The sequence below is a fragment of the Esox lucius genome, chromosome 19 (assembly GCF_011004845.1).
Source record: "Esox lucius isolate fEsoLuc1 chromosome 19, fEsoLuc1.pri, whole genome shotgun sequence".
In the NCBI taxonomy this organism is placed as follows: Eukaryota; Metazoa; Chordata; class Actinopteri; order Esociformes; family Esocidae; genus Esox; species Esox lucius.
In genome coordinates this window covers 38622544-38646855 of record NC_047587.1, presented here as the reverse complement: position 1 = coordinate 38646855, position 24312 = coordinate 38622544, and the positions used below count along the sequence as shown (strand labels likewise).

Below are 24312 nucleotides of genomic sequence, written 5' to 3'. Positions count from 1 at the left end.
GCCGTATCTAAACAGGATCCAGAAGCGCAGGCGTTTTCTCTGGGTCAAGGATCATTTAAAATGGACTGTAGCAAAGTGGAAAAGTGTTCTGTGGTCAGACAAATCAAAATTGGAAGTTCATTTTGGAAAACTGGGACGCCATGTCATCCGGACTAAAGAGGACAAGGACAACCCAAGTTATCAGCGCTCAGTTCAGAAGCCTGCATCTCTGATGGTATGGGGTTGCATGAGTGCGTGTGGCATGGGCAGCCTACACATCTGGAAAGGCACCATCAATGCTGACAGTTATATCCAAGTTCTAGAACAACATGTGCTCTCATCCAGACGTCTCTTTCAGGGAGGACCTTGCATTTTCCAACATGACAATGCCAGACCACATACTGCATCAATTACAATGTCATGGCTGCATAGAAGAAGGATCCTGGTACTGAAATGGCCAGCCTGCAGTCCAGATCTTTCACCCATAGAAAACATTTGGCACATCATAAAGAGGAAGGTGCGACAAAGAAGACCTAAGACAGTTGAGCAACTAGAAGCCTGTATTAGACAAGAATGGGACAACATTCCTATTCAAACTTGAGCAACTTGTCTCCTCAGTCCCCAGACGTTTGCAGTCTGTCATATAAAGAAGAGGGGATGCCACACAGTGGTAAACATGGCTTTGACCCAACTTTTTTGAGATGTGTTGATGCCATGAACTTTAAAATCAACTTATTTTTCCCTTAAAGTGAATTTTCTCAGTTTAAACATTTGATATATCATCTATGTTATATTCCGAATAAAATATTGAAATTTGAAACTTCCACATCATTGCGTTCTGTTTTTATTCACAATTGTACAGTGTCCCAACTTTTTTGGAATCTGGTTTGTATAAAAGGTATCTGTTTAATACATTATATAATCAAGCAATGTGTCCTGCACTTTGTCCTAATTGCAATTTGATGATACATCATGTAAATTGATAAACATTTTATAAAAACTACCTAGAACACTGAAAAAAGTATTTTAGCCCATCCCCACTCTCTAACACTACACTGCATGATTATAATCCTTCAGAAATCTTTTTGTTTTATTCTGTGACTCTTTTCAATTTAGACATAAAAACAGTTTCTCATCAGAAATTCATAATATGTTAGCTAAAATTTAATAGTTTTTATGTACCCTGTTTTTCCCTGTCCTGTCACACTGACACAGTCCCCCTTATAAAAATGTGGGACATTCCACATGTCACATAACCAACAGGAAGTAATATAATTTCTGTCTCCTGAAGGCCATGGGAAGACCAAAAATTAGTTATCACACTATTTTTCTGTATTTCATTATGATGTTCTAAGTATGACTGAGAATTTCAATCTCAATGTTCAGTCCTGTTACATAAATTATTTCTTAGATGTTATTGTGTTTTGGTTAACCACAAGGTGACAGTTTTGGTTAACCACAAGATGCTAAGTGTTCTCATGATACTATCACTGATGCCATGTGGCTACATTTCATGTATTTGTGAATGTTATGCTAAAACCTCAGTCCTGTTACTTTCAGTCCTGTTACTCAGATGAAGGGTAATAGGACTGAATGAAAGTAACAGGAGTGAGAAGTCAGACAAAATTAGCCATTTTAAATGTGTCTGATATATACACTACTATTCAAAAGTTTGGGGTCACTTAGAAATGTCCTTGTTTAGAGATGAAAATCATTTTTTGTCCATCAAAATAACATAAAATTAATCAGAAATACAGTGTAGACATTGTTAATGTTGTAAATGACTATTGTATCTGCAAATGGCTAATTATTTATGGAATATCTACACAGGCAGAAAGAGACCCATTATCAGCAACCCTCAGTCCTGTGTTCCAATGGTCTATTGTCTGCTAATCCAAGTTTATAATTTTAAAAGGCTAGTTGATCATTAGAAAACCTTTTGCAATTATGTTAGCAGTGTAGAAAACTGTTGTGCTGATTAAATATGCAATAAAACTGTCCTTCTTTAGACTTGTTGAGTGTCTGGAGTATACTCAACTAGTATTGTTATTTGTCAGATTCTGAACAGTGAAATTATTGTGACATGGCACATGACATCTACGGAGTTGGCATATATGAAGCACAAATAATAGCACAAATATACATAACAATAGAAACTAGAAATGGGAATATGGACAGTATGTATCACAGCGATGAACGGGTGGGGACCCAAATGCGGACACAGAGGCAGAGGAGGGCGGTCCAAAGTATTTATTGAACAACCAGGCAGTGGGCAGGCTCGTAGTGGTGGACAGGCAGGGTTCGTTATCGGGCGTTCAGATGGTCGAAGGTACAGGAGTGGGCAGGCAGGCTCGTGGTAGGGGACAGGCAGGGTTTGTTGTCGGGCGGTCAGATGGTCGAAGGTACAGGATAGGGCAGGCAGGCTCGTGGTGGGGGACAGGCAGTGTTCGTTCTCGGGCGTTCGGATGGTCGAAGGTACAGGAGAGGGCAGGCAGGCTCGTAATCCGGAAAACAGGCAAGGGTCGTAACCGGGGAATAGAAGGACAGGTAGACTGGCTGATGAACACATAGAACGCTGGAAACGACTGTACGGGACAAGACGATCTGGCAACTGCCAAACAGAGAACAGGGTTTAAATACACGGGGCTAATAGGGAACCGGGAACACCTTGTGAGGGGCGGGGACAAAACAACAGGTGAAACACATCAGGGTGTGACAGTATGTCTCTTAAATATTATTGAGTGTAGTAGTGCCTATAAATGGATACAATAAAATTTGTGAATATACATAGAAAGTGACCAGAGCATATGAAGTGTTCATGTGATCAATAGAACAGAGTTGCTATTTGAGAAGCCTTATGGCCTGGGAGAAAAAACTGTTTGTGAGTCTGGGAAGTACGTGCCCTGATGATCCGGTAATGTTTACCAGATGGCAGCAGTGTGAACAGACCATAACCTGGATGGCTGTAGTCTTTTATGATGTTCCACGCTTTCCTAATGCATTGTCTATGGTAGATGCCCTGCACGAAGGGAGATGGCAGCCGATGATGCGCACCGCTGACTTGCGATCAGCAGCGGAGCAGCTGCCGAACCAAGCAGTAATGCAGCCTGAGAGGAAGCTCTCAATGGTGCACCTGTAAAAGGTGGTGAGAGTTTTTTAGACATGCCAAACTTCCTGAAGGCGCTTTTGGGCAATTTTTACTGCTGCAACTGCTTGCCTGGACCAGGTGAGGTCCTCTTTGGTGAACACACCCAGGAACTTGAAGAGAGAGACTCTCCACTTCAGCTCCATCAATGTGTATGGGGGCATGATCCTCCCTCTGCCGCTTCCTGAAGTACATGATCATTTTCTTGTTGCCAAGTCACTTACCTACTCTATGTATTCAGTCTCATCATTGTTGGAGATGAGATCCAGGATGGGGGTGTCGGACGAAAACTTAAGGATGACATTGGAGCTGTGTGTGGCCATGCAGTCATGTGTGAACAGGGAGTACAGGACGGGACTGAATATGCAGCCCTGAGGGACTCCGATGCTCTGAGTCAGTGCAGAGGATGTGAGGATGCCCATTCTCACCACCTGGGGTTTGCTCATCAGGAAATACAGGATCCAGCTGCAAAGGGAGGTGTTAAGCCCCAGGGTCCTGAGCTTGGGAACAAGCAATTGTGTGTTCGATAACAAGCTCTAAATGTCCAGAAACAAAGAACTTATTTGTAAAACTATTCAGTCTATTCTCTGAGAAATGATGGCTATTCCAATGCGAGAAATTGCCAAGAAACTGAAGATCTGTGTACTTCCCCCTTCACAGAACAGCAAAAACTCTAAGCAGAATAGGAAGAGGAGTGGGAGGCCCCGGTGCACAACTGAGCAAGAGGACAAATACATTAGAGTGTCTAGTTTGAGAAACAGATACCTCACAAGTCAACCGGCAGGTTCATTAAATAGTACCCTCAAAACACCAGTCACAATGTCAACAGTGCAGAGGCACCTATGGAATGCTGGTCTTCTAGGCAGATTTACCAAGAAAAAGCCATATCTCAGACTGGCCAATAAAAAGCAAAGAAGGACAAAAGAACAAAGACACTGGACTGACAAAGATTGGAAAACGTGTTATGGACAGCCGAATCAAAGGTTTCACATTTTTAATTGTTAAGTGTGTTATTAGATAGAGTGCTGAAAATTTTTATAACATGCAAATTGGCACAGATTCAGCAGATTGGCCCTTGTAACATGATTTTCAAGATGTGGAGACAGAGCTAAATAAAATGGATTTTTTTTTTGTACTTTAAGAATGTCCTCCTCTACTCATTGGCTTTGCATCTACTAAAAACCTCTACTGGTGGGTTTTCCATTACAATTTTTGGTGTTGTTACCTGGATTGATGATGTAAAACAGAACTTAATTGAGGGCTGGGGGTCAGACAACTTCCATTGGCCATGTAACAAGAGCTCAGTGACTTTCTGAAATATCTAAGTTGTTATAAGTAATTAACTACGAGGCAAGAAAAATTACAAATTCAATTAAAAACACTCCTGGGGTTTTTAATTGAAAGGAGACCCCGGGGAAGACCTAGGACACGCTGGAGGGACTATGTCTCCCGGCTGGCCTGGGAACGCCTCGGTGTCCCCCCGGAAGAGCTGGAGGAAGTGTCTGGGGAGAGGGAAGTCTGGGCATCTCTGCTTAGACTGCTGCTTCCGCGACCCGGCCCCGGATGAAGCGGAAGAAGATGTATGTATGTATGTAACACTCCTGGTTTATAATTTAGTTTAACTACCTCCAAACTACAGCAAAAAGTAAAGAAAATGTAATTAACCACATGTAGTTCACTACTCTCCAACACTGCAAAAGATGATGTAGCAATGGAAAAGTTAAAAAAATTGAAACATACACAATGGCAAAATAGTACAAAATACTGGTTTTCTGCTTTTATAACGAGGACTCGCGTGGGAGACGCATGCCCTCCCCCCCGGCGTGGTGTTCGGCGTGCGTCATCGCCGGCCTTCTAGCCATGCCGCTCCTCCTCCCACGGCACTGTCATGTCTTGTTATTGCACACACCTGGTGTCCATTCCCTCATTAGGTTGCCTATATTAGTTCCTGTGTTTCTGGGCGTCTTTGTGAGGTATTATGTTCAATGTTTTTGGTGTTGTGGAAAGAGTGCACTATTTGGACAACCTTTTTTGTGCTGGCACGCCTTTCTGTTGGAAACGTGCAGTTACTTTTAAATAGAAACTTATTAATACCAACCTCCCTGCATTTGACTCCTTTGTACACTACAACAACACCGCTTTGACAGCTATCTATTTAATTCATTGCGTTTAGCATACCCTGCATTCCATTATACAATTAAGTAAAGAGCATACTGAAATAAGTTAATGCCAAAAAGGTGCTTTATACACAAACATATTGTTAATTGGCTTTCGGTACAACCGATAACTCATTACAACTTGAAAACACTGGTTGTATTGCAAACAACTGTGTACTACAGATCCATATTTATATACAGTAAATCTTTCTCAAACTGTATGTAAAATGTTTCTTAAAATCTGTTGAGAATCTGTTTATTTATGCTGCACAACAGTGTCAGTTAAAAGCCAATTTGCAATGCACATATGACCTAAATGAACAAACACATTATTACAATCAACAATTAGATCATAGAACATAGTTCAGAACTCTTAATTATATAATTTAGCTACCAGTAGGTAGTGTAGTGTATAACAAACAGGATGGACATCTAAAATATGTGAAATACTGATGCTGCATTATAAATCTCAGAATTATATACAATTGAATGTTGATTTTCTAAATGTGATACAATAGGTATATAGCAAAATGTAACTTCTCGTCCAAGGTGGGAGTGAATGACATGTAAACACACAAAGACAGACACACACACACACAATAAGAACATGCTATAACAAAAGCAAGAATATCCTGTCTGGTCACTCCAGAGCTATGCTGAAGAGTTGCCAACGGTAAAATTGAATCTTAATATTTTCTATAGCACAACTAGTTGGTACATTTTGAAGGATGGTCATGTTTGTTTGCTGTCAGAATATATCAGGTTTGAGCCTAGTATGTTTACAGGGATAGTAAGCAAAGTGAAGTTTTTAGCAGCAAACTGATGCCAGTTTCTCACACACTGTTGGAGGTGAAGGTATAATGCAGATTTAGAAATAACAGTGCTTGTGGACAACTAGCATGTATGGGATAGAAAACGTATTACTTAGATGAACATATAATTGAGTGGATTTAGTTGACGGTGCAGTTGTCAGGCAGGTGAAATGTTTGACAGCCGTCTCAGAAGTTCTCCTTGTAGAAGTGGAAGCCAAAGTGCTCGCATTGGGCCTTGATGAGTTTAGCTAGGGCAGGGGAGCCGCAGTAAAACACATGAACCTTCCCTTTCTTCTCCTCTGCCACTTTCTGGAAAACCTGCGATTGATAGATGTAACAAAAGAAAAGCTTTTTGGTGTACTGTGGTTGTACAACCACCCACAAATGTACATGCGGCTCATGTTTCCTCAGATCTAAACTTTTTTTCTGACCACATCACCTGACCACAGACCACAGCCCTTGTTACAGCCAACCAAAACAAAATAAAGCATAAGGCCCATGAGAAAAAGTCTAATATGGTGCACATGTATTTTCATGTTTTGATGAAAAAGAAATGGACAGGGACATACATACATTATCGGATATCCATACCTTTCCCCAATCTGGTCTCCCTGGCTGTGTGCGAGTGCGAAGGCCAGTGATGGAATCTCTCTTCTCCTTTTTGGCCAGCAGGTCTAGTGCCATCTGAAGGCCGATGGCCTTCATGTCGTTCTTGCTGAGGGCAGAGGTCATGTACATGTGCATCTCCAAGAATCGGCCTGAGGTTTCGAAATAAAATCAAACTTAATTTTAGTATTTAAAAACACTGACAATAAAGTGTATTTTAGATTGATTAACCAAGTGGCATTTGAACATGAAGCCCATGTGGAGAGACAGCAGTAGTTCAAACCCCTAAAAAAGGTTACAAGAACCTCCTTCCTTTTCTCACTTACCCTCTGGCTCTTCATCAGCCTGGTCCATCTCCAGTTTAGTCAGGAGGCTCACAAACCACTCAAAAGACTTCTGGTCTCTGTTGATCCAGATGAAGTCCACCTGTAGGAGGATCAGAAACCAAATATCTCATGTTAGCCAAATCGTATAAAGATTGGTCCCATATCTGTTTGTGCTGACTTCCTTACATGTGTAGATAAGGCTGCAAAAACAGATCTGAAAACAGGTTAATGTTAATGACTATTACCTACAGCGTGTCCTACCTTCCTCAGCTTCATCTGACTGTCTTTGATGTTCTCACACCATGAGTAGTCACAATTGGGGCAGTTCTGTTTCCTCATGCGATAGCTGCACAAAATCAGAAATCAAACCCTGACAACCAACAGCTTACCGCAATACCATACAAAGATATTTGAAAGCAAACAAAGGACCGGAAATGTAAAGCTAGGTGTTAAGTGCTTCGAAATTCTACATATCGAGTGATTTGGGGTTTTTCTTTAGCCTTCTACCCAAGCCTTACTGATACATGATGCTCTGCAGAATAGATGCAAAAGGTGTGATGCCAATGCCAGCACCAATTAATACAGCGTGTTCAGAGGCAAAGATCTGCCTGGTTGGAGTCCCATACGGCCCGTCTACAAAGCACTGATGACAGAGAGAATTCAAACACAATTTTTAAAAATTATTTACATAGCTTATGAGAGAATGGAATCAATACATCACTTCACAATTAAATATGCTTTTTATGACCTTAAGCACAATGCATTCATTACATATTATTTAAATTGCTTTGTTATCACATGAATTGCAAACAAAATAAAATACAGGTTGCGCTGTGAGAGCTTTCGTCACGCTAATGGATCTGGAATGCATCTGTTTGCAGCTACAAAGCTTCATAAGCGGTTTTAAGCTTTCAGTGTTGTCTCTGAATGTATCAACACTGACATGTCAGGGAAAAAGCTTCATCCTCATACTCACTTTAACATTGCAGAACCGGTGGTTTTCATTTAGCTTAGCTGAGATCTGATTTGACAAAAGACAGATTAATATAATAAGCTCCCCAATATGCTTTATCATGATAAATTACACCAGTGACTTAGTGAGCAAGATGCTGAACTGTCAGAGTGGCACTCACACTATATCCTGTAAGTTTTGCCTTTTAGATAATGATGAATCAAATGTCATGGGACAAGGGAGAGTTTGGCCTCTATACAGAAAGCCTCTCAAAGTATCTCATATAATCTTATTAATGTTGTCTTAAAAGGCCAAACTGATCTCAGATCAGAACTCCAGATTTAAATGACCATAGGTAGTGTTTTTAGATCAGCCACCCTGCACTAAGTTGCACTGACTGTAGATCAGTCCTTTCCTTATGGTGGCCTTAACCTTACCTCGCTGAGCGGTGGGACTTCTCTATCGGCTTGGTTCTGCTGGTCTGGGTTGTGCCCCTCTGATCCAGTACATGGCACAGATCCTGCTCTATGCCCTTTTTGTTGATACAGAGTCAGCTGGACGGCTTCGTCCTCATTGGAGGCCACTGCCCCATTGCAGCTGACACACTTAAATAGCTCCTCCTGTGAGAAGATCCAACCATTTAGCCCACTCCCACATCCCAGCATCCTATTGTTAAATAGGACTGTATTGTATTGCTGACAGGAAAGGTAAAGCGGTGGGCGAGAGAGAAGACAGAAAACCTGAGCACTCCTCTGATGGCGTCTGTCTCTCAGGCTGGCACTCAGTCTTTTGGTACTGACAACCTGACTGTCAGCCTGCCTGAAGTATTCATACAGACGGTTGGTCCACTGGCCCATGGAGCGGATGTGCAACCACAGAGTATCTGGGCAGAGAGTGATGTGAAAAATTAGACAGTATCCAGGATGTGCATCCCAGAGGAGCAGCGCTTCCCAACCATCAGGGACATTTCGTTCAGACATAGCTCTGAATTGGCACGCCTGATTCAATTCACCAAATTTTCAAAAATCTGAGAAATATTTGAGTTTTACCTGAAACATTTGAAACACATTAAATGTGTTCTACTGTGTTCCAAATATATAGCATAGCATAGCATCATCTTCCGCTTATCCGGGGCCGGGTCGCGGGGGCAGCAGTCTAAGCAGGGATGCCCAGACTTCCCTCTCCCCAGACACTTCCTCCAGCTCTTCCGGGGGGACACCGAGGCGTTCCCAGGCCAGCCGGGAGACATAGTCCCTCCAGCGTGTCTTAGGTCTTCCCTGGGGTCTCTTCCTGGTGGGACGGGACCGGAACACCTTCCCAGGAAGGCGTTCCGGAGGCATCCGAAACAGATGCCCAAGCCACCTCAGCTGACCCCTCTCGATGTGGAGGAGCAGGGGCTCTACTCTGAGCTCCTCCCGGGTGACCGAGCTTCTCACCCTATCTCTAAGGGATCGCCCAGCCACCCTGCGGAGAAAGCTCATTTCGGCCGCCTGTATCCGGGATCTTGTCCTTTCGGTCATGACCCAAAGCTCATGACCATAGGTAAGAGTAGGAACGTAGATTAACCGGTAAATCGAGAGCTTCGCCTTGCGGCTCAGCTCTTTCTTCACCACGACAGACCGATACATCGACCGCATTACTGCAGAAGCTGCACCGATCCGTCTGTCAATCTCCCGTTCCATCCTTCCCTCACTCATGAACAGGACCCCTAGATACTTAAACTCCTCCACTTGAGGCAGGCACTCTCCTCCAACCTGAAGTGGGCAAGCCACCCTTTTCCGACTGAGGACCATGGCCTCGGATTTGGAGGTACTGATTTTCATCCCCACCGCTTCACACTCGGCTGCAAACCGTCCAAGTGCATGCTGAAGGTCCTGGCTTGAAGGGGCCAACACGACAACATCATCCGCAAAGAGCAGAGACGAAATCGTGTGGTCCCCAAACCTGACACCCTCCGGCCCCTGGCTGCGCCTAGAAATTCTGTCCATAAAAATTACGAACAGAACCGGTGACAAAGGGCAGCCCTGCCGGAGTCCAACATGCACAGGGAACAAGTCTGACTTACTGCCGGCAATGCGGACCAAGCTCCTGCTTCGGTCGTACAGGGACCTGACAGCCCTTAGCAAAGGACCCAGGACCCCATATTCCCGAAGCACTCTCCACAGGATGCCGCGAGGGACACAGTCGAATGCCTTCTCCAAATCCACAAAACACATGTGGACTGGTTGGGCAAACTCCCATGAACCCTCCATCACCCTGTAGAGGGTATAGAGCTGGTCCAGTGTTCCACGGCCTGGACGAAAACCACACTGTTCCTCCTGAATCCGAGGTTCTACTATCGGCCGTATTCTCCTCTCCAGAACCCTGGCATAGACTTTCCCGGGGAGGCTGAGAAGTGTGATCCCCCTATAGTTGGAACACACCCTCCGGTCCCCCTTCTTAAAAAGAGGGACCACCACCCCGGTCTGCCATCCCAGAGGCACTGTCCCCGACTGCCACGCGATGTTGCACAGGCGTGTCAACCAAGACAGCCCCACAACATCCAGAGACTTGAGGTACTCAGGGCGGATCTCATCCACCCCCGGTGCCTTGCCACCGAGGAGTTTCTTAACCACCTCGGTGACTTCAGCCCGGGTGATGGACGAGTCCACCTCTGAGCCCTCATCCTCTGCTTCCTCAATGGAAGACGTGACGGCGGGATTGAGGAGATCCTCGAAGTACTCCTTCCACCGCCCGACGACATCCCCAGTTGAGGTCAACAGCTGCCCACCTCTACTGTAAACAGCGTTGGTAGGGCACTGTTTCCCTCTCCTGAGGCGCCGGATGGTTTGCCAGAATCTCTTCGAGGCCAGCCGATAGTCCTTCTCCATGGCCTCACCGAACTCCTCCCAGGCCCGAGTTTTTGCCTCCACAACCACCCGGGCTGCAGTCCGCTTGGCCTGTCGGTACCCGTCAGCTGCCTCTGGAGTCCCACAAGCCAACCAGGCCTGATAGGACTCCTTCTTCAGCTTGACGGCATCCCTTACTTCCGGTGTCCACCACCGGGTTCGGGGATCGCCGCCTCGACAGGCACCGGAGACCTTACGGCCACAGCTCCGAGCGGCCGCTTCGACAATGGCGGTGGAGAACATGGTCCACTCGGACTCAATATCTCCAGCCTCCCTCGGGATCCAGTCAAAGCTCTGCCGGAGGTGGGAGTTAAAGATCTCTCTGACAGGAGACTCGGCCAGACGTTCCCAGCAGACCCTTACAGTACGCTTGGGCCTGCCGAGTCTGTCCAGCTTCCTCCCCCGCCATCGGATCCAACTCACAACCAGGTGGTGATCAGTTGACAGCTCCGCCCCTCTGTTCACCCGAGTGTCCAAGACATGTGGCCGCAGGTCAGATGAAACGACAACAAAGTCGATCATCGACCTGCGGCCTAGGGTGTCCTGGTGCCACGTGCACTGATGGACACCCTTATGCTTGAACATGGTGTTCGTAATGGACAAACTGTGACTAGCACAGAAGTCCAATAACTGAACACTGGTCGGGTTCAGATCAGGGGGGCCGTTCCTCCCAATCACGCCCCTCCAGGTGTCACTGTCGTTGCCCACGTGGGCGTTGAAGTCCCCCAATAGAACGATAGAGTCCCCAGTCGGAGCACTTTCCAGCACCCCTCCCAGAGACTCCAAGAAGGTCGGGTACTCTGCACTGCCGTTCGGCCCGTAGGCACAAACAACAGTGAGAGACCTATCCCCGACCCGTAGGCGCAGGGAAACGACCCTCTCGTTCACCGGGGTAAACTCCAACACATGGCGACAGAGCTGGGGAGCTATAAGCAAACCCACACCAGCCCGCCGCCTCTCACCATGGGCAACTCCAGAGTGGTGAAGAGTCCATCCTCTCTCAAGGAGTGTGGTTCCAGAGCCCAAGCCGTGCGTAGAGGTGATCCCGACTACCTCTAGTCGGAACCTCTCAACCTCACGCACGATCTCAGGCTCCTTCCCCGCCAGCGAGGTGACATTCCACGTCCCTAGAGCTAGTTTCCGTGTCCGGGGATCGGGTTGTCTAGGCCCCCGCCTTTGACTGCCGCCCGATCCTCTCTGCACCGGCCCCTTATGGTCCCTCCTGTGGGTGGTGAGCCCATGGGAGGGCGGCCCCATGTCGCTCGTTCGGGCTGGGCCCGGCCGGGCCCCATGGGGAAAGGCCCGGCCACCAGGCGCTCGCGAACGAGCCCCAACCCCGGGCCTGGCTCCAGGGTGGGGCCCCGGCTGCGCCATGCCGGGCGACGTCACAGAACACACGATTTTTTTCTTCATTAAGGGGTTTTTGAACCCCTATATATGTATACATTCAAGTTACATATTGAAATACATTTAAAAATGCCCCCCCCCCAAAAAAAAAACAAAAAAAACAAATATATACATATTTCACCGAAAAGCATATGTATTTGACAGTTTTCATTTGGAGAAACCCTGTTCTAACCCTAACCCTTATCTATATCTTTACCCTAAATTAACCTTAGCAAGCAGTTGTTTGTCAACTGAACATTTGTTGATAGTATTACTATCTATAGAACATCTACAGACGGAAAGTGGGACTCTCAAAAAAGTTTTATCAAAGATACAAAAGTTCCTATATTTTCTATTATTTTATTTACATTTCGAGAGTGTAAAATTAGAAATAACATAGTTTTTATGTGTACCGGGCTGCTCTGGAGCACTGCTGATGGTGAATGGATGCCACTCATATTTAGCAATGTTTGGAATGTTGATGTAGACATAATCCCCTGGTTTGAAGTGGAAAAACGGGGGCCGCTTGATCACCAGATGGGTCACCTGCAAATAAAGGAACTAAGATATTTCTCAGCACACTGGAGAAATCTCAGTGAGACCCACCAAAGGGTTTAAACATAAATGTAGACCTCAGTGAGACCCACCAAAGGGTTTAAACATAAATGTAGACCTCAGTGAGACCCACCAAAGGGTTTAAACATAAATGTAGACCTCAGCGAGACCCACCAAAGGGTTTAAACATAAATGTAGACCTCAGTGAGACCCACCAAAGGGTTTAAACATAAATGTAGATCCCAGCAACTAAGCCAACCGAGCAGATCCTGATGATGTACAAAACAATACAATGATAGTGGATTATTTTCATATAGTTGGGCTGATCATTTGTAATAAAAAGTACGATGTCTGTAAAAGAGGTACGGACAAAGTTGACAGTAACTCTATCAAGTGGCATTCTAAAAATAGCTAGATACAGTATAATATAAATAAATGTTAATACAGATATACAGTACAGTGCAAATTCACTCTCCCAGCACTTATGGAACTCTGATAGTGCTCTTGTTCAGTGACTCTGTATCTCAGCATCAGAGCCAAAGTGTAACCCAAGGAATGATTCACATAGGAAGGGATCTCTGGCAGCACATTTTGGCAGCACTGCTCCATAAGTGCTGGGAGAGTGAATTTGCACTATACTGTATATCTGTATTATAATGTATTTATAAACATATACAGTTGTGCTCCTATGTTTGAATACCCTGGCAGAAATTGTCAAATTTTGGCATTGATTTAGAAAATATAACTGATCATGCAAAAAAAAAAATATTATCACGTAGTTGTTTGGCTCCTTTTTAAATCATGATGATAACAGAAATCACCCAAATGGCCCTGATCAAATGTTTACAGACCCTTGAATGTTTGGCCTTTGTTAAAGACACACAAGGTGACACACACAGGTGAAAATGGCAGTTAAAGGTACATTTCCCACACTTTTTATATTGCAGTTAGTGTCTGTGTATAAATAGTGAATGAGTTTGTTAGCTCTCATGTGGATGCACTGAGCAGGCTAGATACTGAGCCATGGGGAGCAGAAAAGAACTGTCAAAAGACCTGCGTAACAAGGTAATGGAACTTTATAAAGATGGAAAAGGACATAAAAAGATATCATAATCCATGCGAATGCCAGTCAGTACTGTTCAATCACTTACTAAGAAGTGGAAAATTCAGGGATCTATTGATTCCAAGCCAAAGTCAGGTAGACCTAAAAATATTTCAGCCAAAACATGACCTGGAGGCATTTTGCCAAGACAAATGGGCAGCTATAACACTTGCACGAATTTGGGGCCTCATTATTACAAAAGACTGCATGCTGTCATTGATGAAAGGGGGCAATACACAGTATTAAGAACTAAGGGTAGGCAGACATTTGAACAGGGGTCAGTTCTTTTTGTTTTTGTTGCCATGTTTTGTTTTATGATTTTGCCATTCTGTTATAACCTACAGTTGAATATGAATCCCATAAGAAATAAAAGACATGTTTTGCCTGCTCACTCATGTTTTCTTTACAGCTGGTACAAATATTGCCAAATACTCCAAGGGTATGCAAACCTTTGAGCACAACTGTATATGTTAAAACAACCAGAAATAAATAAATGGTGACAGTCTGTACTTTTGTCTCATATTCTTTTAAGATTCTTCATAATCTTATTTTCATATACCTTCAGTATTGAGCACTAAGAAATATTTTGACTTTATATTCCCAATGGCTACAGAGGGCACCTTATGTATGTATATATAACACTTAAATATGAAAGCTGAATTAAGGTCTTTGTTAAGAGAAAATTCTGACGTCTTTTGGATATAATCTTGATGGGCACCTTAGATGGCAGCAGGTTGACCTCCACGATGTAGAGGCCTCCCATGTGAGCCACGGCGACGCCCACTAGTTTCTCCAGCAGGAACACAACGCCGGGCACCACAAACCACTTCCAGAAGTTGGCACAATGCACCACCAGCAGAGCCAACACCCACACATAAGACAGGTGCGACCAGTAGAACACCTGAGGAACACCACCCCAAAAACGGATTCAGATTTGACTGAGCTGTAGACCAACTGTCTGTAATGATAAGAGGCACTTGTGCGCAGTGAGCATGTGAAAGAATGTGCTTGGAAACCACTGACAGGCCTTATGGCTTTATTGGAATTTGATAAATAATATTACTACTGTTTACGTTGCTGATATTACATGACTGCTTTAGTCTCAATTACATTTTCGTATTGTAAGTTATTTTATGAGCATCTGCTATAGGCTAGCTAAACTGTACCTCAAAATGACCGCTCCGACGGACAAATGTGCTGGAGCCTACCACCATGAGGCAGATCATCAGCTGCAGGACCACACCAGTGACTGAGGCGGAGCCCCACACCCAGCCAATCCCAGGGCGAGTAGTGAACAGGTACTCCCACACGGTATAGCTGCCGCTCTGAGACATCTGGACTGATGTAGGAAACATCAGATCAAGTTACTCAAAAAAATTCTGCATTGCAACAACTGGTGTTTTAAAATTTAAATACAATTGTGGTTATCAGTTCAAAGGTAGGATAACAATAGAACACGGACAGGGCTAGGTCAGTCTGAACGGGAGCATACTTTTATGTGATCCAAAGTTTATTCACATTCAGTATACTAAAACAATAAACTGAGGTTGCCGAGGTTGTATGAAAGTATAGGGGAACCACTTATTATTATACACATTTCAAATTCAAATAAAATACTGTAGGTCCTCCCAAGTGGTGTGACAGTGGTGTGACAGTGGTGTGACATTGGTGTGACAGTGGTGTGACATTGGTGTGACAGTGGTGTGACAGTGGTGTGACAGTCGTGTGACATTGGTGTGACAGTGGTGTGACATTGGTGTGACAGTGGTGTGACAGTGGTGTGACAGTGGTGTGACATTGGTGTGACAGTGGTGTGACATTGGTGTGACAGTGTAAGGCGGAGGTGTGTGTGTGTGAGTACCAAAGTTCATGAAGTGGGCGGTGGTGTGTATAATGGTGAAGACAACGATGGCGTAGCCCACCAGCTGATGCAGCAGGATGTTCTGGTCCAGAGGCAGTACCTTCACCACCCAGGTGGCCCGCAGCCAGGTCAGACAGCGCCGCAGCATCAGCACCTAGACATGCACCCACCCCAACACACACAAGCAAAACAAATGAATCCTAATAGCTTTAACAACAGGATGGTGTTTTGTTTCATGTAAGAACCGAAACCCCATTTTGTGCAAGCAAAATACATCAGTCATTCTGATTCTCATTCATATTCTAATTCTAGCACTAAGGCAATGTCACCTGTAGAATATGAATGAGTGAAGCAAACACATATTGTCATTCCAAGGGCTGTTACATGTGCCTTTATCTCTACCCCACAAACTGTGCTAACACCCAGCTCCCTCCCTCCCACCACCACAACTCCTCCCTCCCTCCCTCCCTCCCACCACCACAACTCCTCGCTCCCTCCCTCCCACCACCACAACACCCAGCTCCCTCCCTCCCACCACCACAACTCCTCCCTCCCTCCCTCCCACCACCACAACTCCTCGCTCCCTCCCTCCCTCCCACCACCACAACACCCAGCTCCCTCCCTCCCACCACCACAACTCCTCCCTCCCTCCCACCACCACAACACCCAGCTCCCTCCCTCCACCACAACACCCAGCTCCCTCCCTCCCTCCCACCACCACAACTCCTCGCTCTATCCCCCACATCTCCCCATTCCCACCATAACAAAGGTGCAGTTGAAGTTGAGGCATTGGCCACAGCCCTTGGCCACCATGAAGCAGAACCCCCCCTCCGCGTTCCGCAGCATGGCCACGGTGAACAGCAGCAGGTTGAGGAGGGCGTAAGCACAAAGGAAGAGGAGCTTCCGGCTGTTGTTGTGCCAGTAGGCCCGCGTCAGGTAGCGTGGCGTCTGCCGACTTTTCTTCTCCTCCAGGCCGGGAGGCTTTAGCCAGTTGGCAGCACTAGGTGGTTGAGGAAACAGGGAACATGTTTTCACCTAGTTTCAGAACAAGAGTGCTGATACAGGATAAGTTATGACCTCTAAGATCACAATGAATGAGGTTTTATGGACTAAAACGAACTGATCGCACGTGAGCATTTGGATAGGCTTTTTGAATGTGGGCCCAGAGCTCAGTGGGAGTGATGGAGGCAGAGAAGGGCCAAAATGTGATGCCAGAGATCACTTCCTATGTGAATCATTCCTTGGGTTACACTTTGGCTCTGATGCTGAGATACAGAGTCACTGAAAACAGAATGCCTTGAATGGCACAGGGAAAATGTGATGCATAACACTGCAAGCATGAATGCCTTCCTTTAGAACTCTTAATACAGTCCCTGACAAATACAGTCCCTGACTTTTATTGGTCCAGAGCAGGGCTTCTGCCCGATTTTGACCAAGGTTAATTAAAGAAGATCTATGCTTTGAGACCTGATGGTGAGGTTCTCCATGACCTCGGGGAAGCTCTCCAGCTCTGCCTTGAGCTCCTCGAAGGTGATGGAGCCGCTGTTGTCCTTGTCTGCCGACTCGAACAGGGCCAGGGTCAGGTCGTCCAGCTTCTCTTCTGGCAGGGAAATGGCGCTCTCGCTCAGGCACGACTTCAGCACCGTGCGTAGCTCATCTGGATCAATGGAGCCACTGCCTACAGGCCATCAGAAACCTCCTCAATAATAACGAAGCTGTTGCAATGTGATAAAACATTCACCAAAACATCTACATAGAAATATAGTCTAACTGAACATCCAAAAGGTAATATAAAACTGTTGGTGTCCTTGACTAGTCTCCATATAGAGTTATATAGAATCCCCCCAAAAAAGCTGTCTCATTACTAACCAAAGAGGCCAAAGGGCCTTACTGCTTATGGCCAATATACCATGGCTAAGAGCTCTTCTTGTACGCAACACTTACCTGTGGTATATATGCAACATATTGCAAACCCCCAAGATGCCCTGCTGCTATTATGTAGCGGTTACCAAAGCAATTATAACAGCAAAAGTTTATGTGATGTGATTCCTGCTTTTTAACCAATCAGCTTCCAGAATTTGAACCACCTGTTTCACAATGGTGGCTAATTCACACATTTGTCTTCAAATGTAATACATATTATCCTGGTGCCCAAAATGGGTGTGTTGCCTTCTCAACTCCTAGGCATTGGAAATCATCAAGACAGCACAAACAGTTCTGGAACCTGTCAAAACACATACCATCAACATCATAGACTTGGAAGAGGAATCGGAGCTTGTCCGTCTCGTTGCCATGGATGAGCAAGTCCAGAGCCTTCAGCAGCTCGTCCAGACTGATGGTTCTGCTCCCGTCAGAGTCAAACAGTGCAAAAAAACGCTCCGCAAAGAAAGACTGGACAAACACGAAACTCTTTAGAGAAACCCACACATAGTACACAACCAATAAAGCACAATCATTTAGAAAAGCATGCTCAACTCTCTACCTGTACTAAACATTATTTGATCTATGTGGTCACAAAGAAATGCCCTTGAAAATACATAAAATCTTCCTCAAAGTTTTTGGACAGTGACCTGTAAATGGGTTGACCATTGACCCCTGACTCACCTCCTTGACCTTGAGAGCAGTTTTGAACTCATCCAGGTTAATCTCTTTGTCATCTCCAGCGATGCTCTCGAACTGCTTGGTGACCCACTCCAGCCACCGAGCATCCTCATCCAGGCTCATGGTGTTGCTGGGATTGTTGACTTAGTCACTCCTGCGATCATTTTAACACATGAAAGAAAATAAGCAATGGGTGGATGCAGGCCATGTGAAAAGACAATATCCAAGTCAGCACAGTTCGGTTTAACTTAGTACAATAATGTTAAAAAGGTTATAGTCAGGGATTTTTGAATACCAACTCAAACACTTCAATTGGACTACCTGTATGTAGAATAGTAAATAACCCAAAGTATAGATTTCAATTTGAGTTTATTTAGAATTTTATTTTACTGGTCTACCAAATGTTTTTGAGTATTTATAGAAACAAATCCTCTTAGACCAAAAATCTATGTTTTTTGAGAGATTTTCATGATTCAACTTCTTATTTGAAACCTTATTTTTTTTAAAGAATACAATTTATAAAATAACTCCAACGCTCCCATTGCTGTCTGTCAAGTGATCTTTCTGCGATGTTTATTTCTTCATTCTAGCACGGACTTTACTGATAGATACTTGGTTGTGTAAGGTCTATTTACTATTATTGAGTTGTGTGCAGTAGTTGTGCCATCTAGCCTATTTCAAGATGAAAGCATTAACTGTAAGTCACTCTGGATAATAACATTAACTAAATTACAAAAATCTAAATACACAGTATAAAAAAATTATAATAATTTGAATACTTAACTTCTAGATTTGATCACAGACCAAGACATCTAATATGCTACATTAGAAAGCAAAACAATAAAATTATAATATAATTGTTTATTAAAAAAAATTAATCTACCCAACAGTCGGTCCGCTCCATAAATCTTTGCATGTAGGATCCATGTGCCCACTCTTTAAAATTGTATATTTTGGTGTACAATGATGTAAACATGCCTTTACAGTGCAATGTGAGGTCAATCTGAACATGCATGCACACATGGTGTTATCATTGTTGTGAACTTGTTCACCAAAATATTTTTGTGTTATTTTACATGTTATATCCCAACCAGATGAAAATTAATTGGTCAATAGTCGCCAGGTTTGTTGATGTTGTAACCTGAAAAATGTGGCGTTGTTAAAACCTTGTCCATGCCAAGCAACGTTAAGATCAGTTATTATTCTCAGAGAGTAGGCATTTAGGTATTTTCAAGAATATTGTAAATATCATAAAATCTATTTTTAAAGGTCCAAGAGGCAAATTGGTTCCTTGTGTGGAGGAGGACATACGTACCGAATGTTATGGATGGAGAGATGTGAGCTTTTGAAAATGTCCCAGCTTATCACTTGTTTCTGTATATCGCCACCATTCAGCCATTTGGCATTGCATTATATAGGATGGTGTAGACTAGTGCAATTTACAATTCTGCCAAGAATCACCTTTACCGTCTCACAGAAACATGCACTTTAATTTACCATCACGGAAATTGAAGATTAAGAATAACCAACGTTAACAAATACAATAATTATAAAACACAGTATTTTAACCATACAATGACTCATGCATAGTGGATCATTATATGATAAGGCATTCCTGGCTTGGTTGTTAGCAGGTACAACTATCCATTAGTATTCTAAGCCATCAGGACCACCTGAAATACTAGGGGGGCAATTCTATTCATACTCCTCACTCCCTCAAAAGAATAAATGAATAGATAAAATGATATGGTTGCCAAGGAGATGTCCAAAGAGGGACCATATTAGTGAACATGCGAGTTCTTAAATTGATTAGCACACTGGCTCATGGAGGTCAGAGGCCCCATATGAATATGTCATAATCAATGGCAAAATGTGTAGAATATCAGGAAATGTGTTTTAAAACAGCAAAATTGTCTCTTTCTTAAGGGAAAATTTGAGTAACATAGGATGAAATATAAAACATGTTCCTCTACACCAAGGCTAAATGAGTATAATTGTAAGGAATTAGCTTTAAAACTTTTAACAGTCTATGGTAATGAAAGCAGACTAGGCAGTTTAATGTTGGATTGCCACAGCCTAAATGTCTGTCCAGCCATCTGATCCATAGAATAATTGACTTTTAATACATTGATTTGATTTAGATTTATTTTTAATATACATAGAGTGTAATTCATAACATACAGTTGTGCTCATTAATTAGCATACCCTGGCAGAAATTGTGAAATATTGGCATTGATTTTGAAAAAAAACTGTCTTTTATATAAGGATAGTGATCATATGAAGCCATTTATTATCACATAGTTGTTTGGCTCCTTTTTAAATCATAATGATAACAGAATTGCAGTTAGTGTCTGTGTATAAATAGTCAATGAGTTTGTTAGATCTCACATGGATGCCCTGAGCAGGGTAGATACTGAGCCATGTGGAGCATGAAGAAGAACTGTCAAAAGGATATAAAAATATATCCAAAGCCTTGGAAATGCCAATCAGTACTGTTCAATCACTTATTAAGAAGTGTACAATTCTGGGATCTCTTGATGCTAAGCCAAGGTCAGGTAGACCAAGAAAGATTTCAGCCAAAACTGCCAGAAGAATTGTTTGGGATACAAAGAAAAACCCATAGGTAACCTCAGGAGAAATACAGGCAGCTCTGGCAAAAGACGATGTGATTGTTTCAAGTAATACAATACGACGATACTTCAACAAAAAAGAGCTGCATGGTCAAGTTGCCAGAAAGAAGCCTTTACTGCGCCAATGCCACAAAAGAACTTGGTTACAATATGCCCGACAACACCTTGACACGCCTCACAGCTTCTGGCACACTGTAATTTGTAATGACTAGACCAAAATGGAGCTTTATCGTCACAACCATAAGCGCTATGTTTGGAGAGGGGTCAACAAGGCCTATAGTGAACAGAATACCATCCCCACTGTGAAGCATGGTGGAGGCTCACTGATGTTTTAGGGGTGTGTTAGCTCTAAAGGCACAGGGAATCTTGTAAAACTTGATAGCATGATGAATGCAGCATGTTATCAGAAAATACTGGCAGACAATTTGCATTCTTCAGCACGAAAGCTGCACATGGGACGCTCTTGGACTTTCCAGCACGACAATGACTCTAAGCACAATTCCAAGTTGACCCTCCAGTTGTTACAGCAGAAACATGTGAAGGTTCTGGAGTGGCCATCACAGTCTCCTGACCTTAATATCATCGAGCCACTCTGGGGAGATCTCAAACGTGCAGTAAGTGCAAGACGACCAAAGATTTTGCATGACCTGGAGGCATTTTGCCAAAATGAATGGGCAGCTATATCACCTGCAAGAATTTGGGGTCTCATAGACAACTATTACAAAAGACTGCGCACTGTCATTGATGCTAAAGGGGGCAATACACAGTATTAAGAACTAAGGAAATGCAAACTTTTGAACAGGGTTCAGTTCATTTTTTTCTTTGTTGCCATGTTTTGTTTTATTATTGTGCAGTTCATTTAATCAGCAATTATAGTCTTACGTAGTTTAACTTTTTCATAATTTTACTAAAAAAATCTATTCTGCACATGATGGGAGCAGGGCTTCCGTATGCCTGGCTATAGCCAGCTTTTGGACACTTAAAAAATAATTGTCCAGAATGTTTCTTTTGTAAAGTTTCAAAAACTGCTTGCGAAGTCCTCATAAGGCATTTCAATTAAGTGTACTTTAACTGGTCAAACAGTCCAAGATTGCCTTAATTAACCTGCTTTACAGTGCCCACAGAGAGGGGATTCTCTCAAAACAAACCGAGTACGTTCTTAAGATCCTGTCTTTGAGAGGAAAACATAAGCAAGGCTGCTTGGATGAGTGGGGCAGTTTTGAGCGGTAACTCACATTGAGCAGGCCAAGATCAGCCGTGGACATGGACATGTTGAAAATGAAGCACTCATCTCCCCTTGAATGCGTTTCATAACAAAAACTGTTTAATGTCTAGCTTGCGACACACTCCAGGACTAATTTAAAAACCAATTGCCAAAAGTCTGGTATGGTGAAATGTTCAGCACAAATAGGCCTACTGTTATTTTCTAGGAACACATTTTCTACTTTATTTTACTGGATAAATGTCTTGGCTAACATTTTAAATCAATTACGTGGAACTAATAGTGTTTTAGTTTGTTCATTGTGCTGTAGGCTAAATGTGTTTGGTACAATTCTCCAATGTCCGGGAAAATAAAATGCTGCCAGTCACAAATGTTAAAATTTACATTTGTTCCTAAAAAATACAAAAATGTAACCATACTAAAAGACAAATTTTTGTCTATATTTTTAGTCATTGTGTTTTTTATTATTAAATGAAATGAATGAATATTTAGGCTACCTCTTACTTCCAACATGTGCATCATACTGATGAAAACTAAACTGACAAAAAGCTGCCAAAATTAACACAGCCCTTTTAGTAGCGTATTGTAATGTACCTTAACATAGTGCAGCCTATAAATGTATGTCACAAATATATGTATCAAGTTACATATTCCTATGAGACAAGGTTGTGTCTTCAGAGCTGCTGTGAGTAGACTGGGCTTGAGAATAGATGATAGATTATTTTATGAATCATATCAAGGTTTCAAGAATAAAATTTCTGTATACAAGCAGTAGTTTGAATCACTAAGACCCATTTGATTGACTCCTACCCAAAAACAATTGGAATAGGAAGATTGTCAACTTTGTCATTGTATACAGTGTTTGTTTGAACAAAAGAAAACTGTAACTGTTCTGAGATAATTTGTTTTGCAAAATGTTTTATAGTCGATGCCTACCTGTCCCTTCCCGTTCCAAAACATGGCATTTCTAATTAAGGAAAAAACAGAAAACATTCTGAACCCTGTATGAAATCCTATACCGCGATGATGACTTACATGTATTGTATTAATAGTGCGACTTCGGTTGTTTCATCGATCATAATCATGCAGCCTGTAAGTAGTTGAGCTTACCTTAAACACGGAAAGGCCTATGCATCAATACTCCAGACTCTTTTCAGAGATGATATATGTTGCAGTCAAACCCAGTCTCACTGGTCGGCAGCGTGGCTTAATGTAGCGGTGATGGAGGTGATGTAGGTGATGTAGGTGATGGAGGGGACGGAGGGGACGGAGCAGGCAGCAGTGAGGCCTGACACGCGACAGCTGGATCCGACAGCCTGGTCCCCCGCTGGGCTCTATTCAGGACAGGCCTCAGTGCTCGGGCCTAATGATGAGTAACATAAGTGGGTTGTCCTCCTGTCTCAGTGTGGATGTCATTCTGTAGGTGGGCACTGTATTCGTTTATCATACGGCCGCATCTCCAAAAATGTGAATGTCGTGGAAAAGTAATTCAAATCAAAAAGTGACACCTTCATATAATCTAGATTAATTACTCATAAAGTGAAGCAATTCAAGCCTTTTTTGTTTTGATCTTGTTGATTACGGCTTACAGCTCACGGACATCAAAATCCAGTATCTCAAAATATTAGAATAAAAAATACAGAAATGTATGAAAATGTACTCAAAACACCTGCAAAGTATTCCTTGGTATGTTTATTTATGCACTCAATGCACTTTGTCTGGGCCTATTTTGCACAGGTTACTGCACCAATGTGGCGTGGCATGGAGGCAATCAGCCTGTGGCACTGCTGAGGTGGTATGGAAGCCCTGGTTGCTTCGATAGCAGCCTTCATCTCGTCTGTGGTGTTGGGTCTGGTGTATCTCATTTTACTCTTGACAATACCACACAGATTCTCTATGGGGTTCAGGTCAGGCGAGTTGGCTGGCCAATCAAGCACAGTAATACCATGGGCAGCAAACCAGTTAAAACACGGTGCCAAGTCCTGCTGGAAAAGGAAATCAGCATCTCCATAAAGCTTGTCAGTGGAAGGAAGCATGAAGTGCTCTAAAACCTCCTGGTGGACGGCTGTGTTGACTCTGATAAAACACTGT

General features: G+C 43.4%; 1 protein-coding gene across 4 annotated transcripts; it reads right to left on the bottom strand.

The window, feature by feature from the left end:
• Positions 1-5347: 5347 nt before the first annotated feature.
• nox5 (NADPH oxidase, EF-hand calcium binding domain 5) lies at positions 5348-23733 on the bottom strand. 4 transcript variants are annotated; one of them, XM_034288112.1, is made up of 17 exons: positions 23158-23733; positions 18373-18523; positions 18009-18159; positions 17236-17446; positions 16528-16768; positions 15769-15922; positions 15074-15246; positions 14626-14808; positions 12664-12796; positions 8717-8859; positions 8414-8596; positions 8001-8045; positions 7543-7667; positions 7286-7370; positions 7025-7124; positions 6684-6850; positions 5348-6410 (listed from the first exon to the last, which is right to left on the bottom strand). In XM_034288112.1, the coding sequence occupies exons 2-17, from the start codon at positions 18490-18492 to the stop codon at positions 6279-6281; spliced, it is 2346 nt and encodes a 781-aa protein (XP_034144003.1). In that variant the 5' UTR covers positions 18493-18523; positions 23158-23733; the 3' UTR covers positions 5348-6278. The 4 variants fall into 4 exon arrangements, with proteins under 4 accessions (XP_034144003.1, XP_034144001.1, XP_034144000.1 ...); XM_034288110.1 differs by having other exon boundaries at positions 8414-8859; positions 23158-23188; positions 23332-23733; XM_034288109.1 differs by having other exon boundaries at positions 8414-8859.
• Between the last annotated feature and the right edge of the window lie 579 nt (positions 23734-24312).

What these genes read in the sequence shown, in the direction of transcription:
- nox5 (XM_034288109.1), bottom strand. Translation starts at nt 18,492, where the DNA reads ATGAGCCTGGATGAGGATGCTCGGTGGCTGGAGTGGGTCACCAAGCAG. An exon ending in CGCCCACTTCATGAACTTTG is followed by an intron (nt 15,247 to 15,768) that starts GTACTCACACAC and finishes TTCCTACATCAG; the next exon opens with TCCAGATGTCTCAGAGCGGC. An exon ending in CAGTGCTCCAGAGCAGCCCG is followed by an intron (nt 8,860 to 12,663) that starts GTACACATAAAA and finishes CTCTCTGCCCAG; the next exon opens with ATACTCTGTGGTTGCACATC.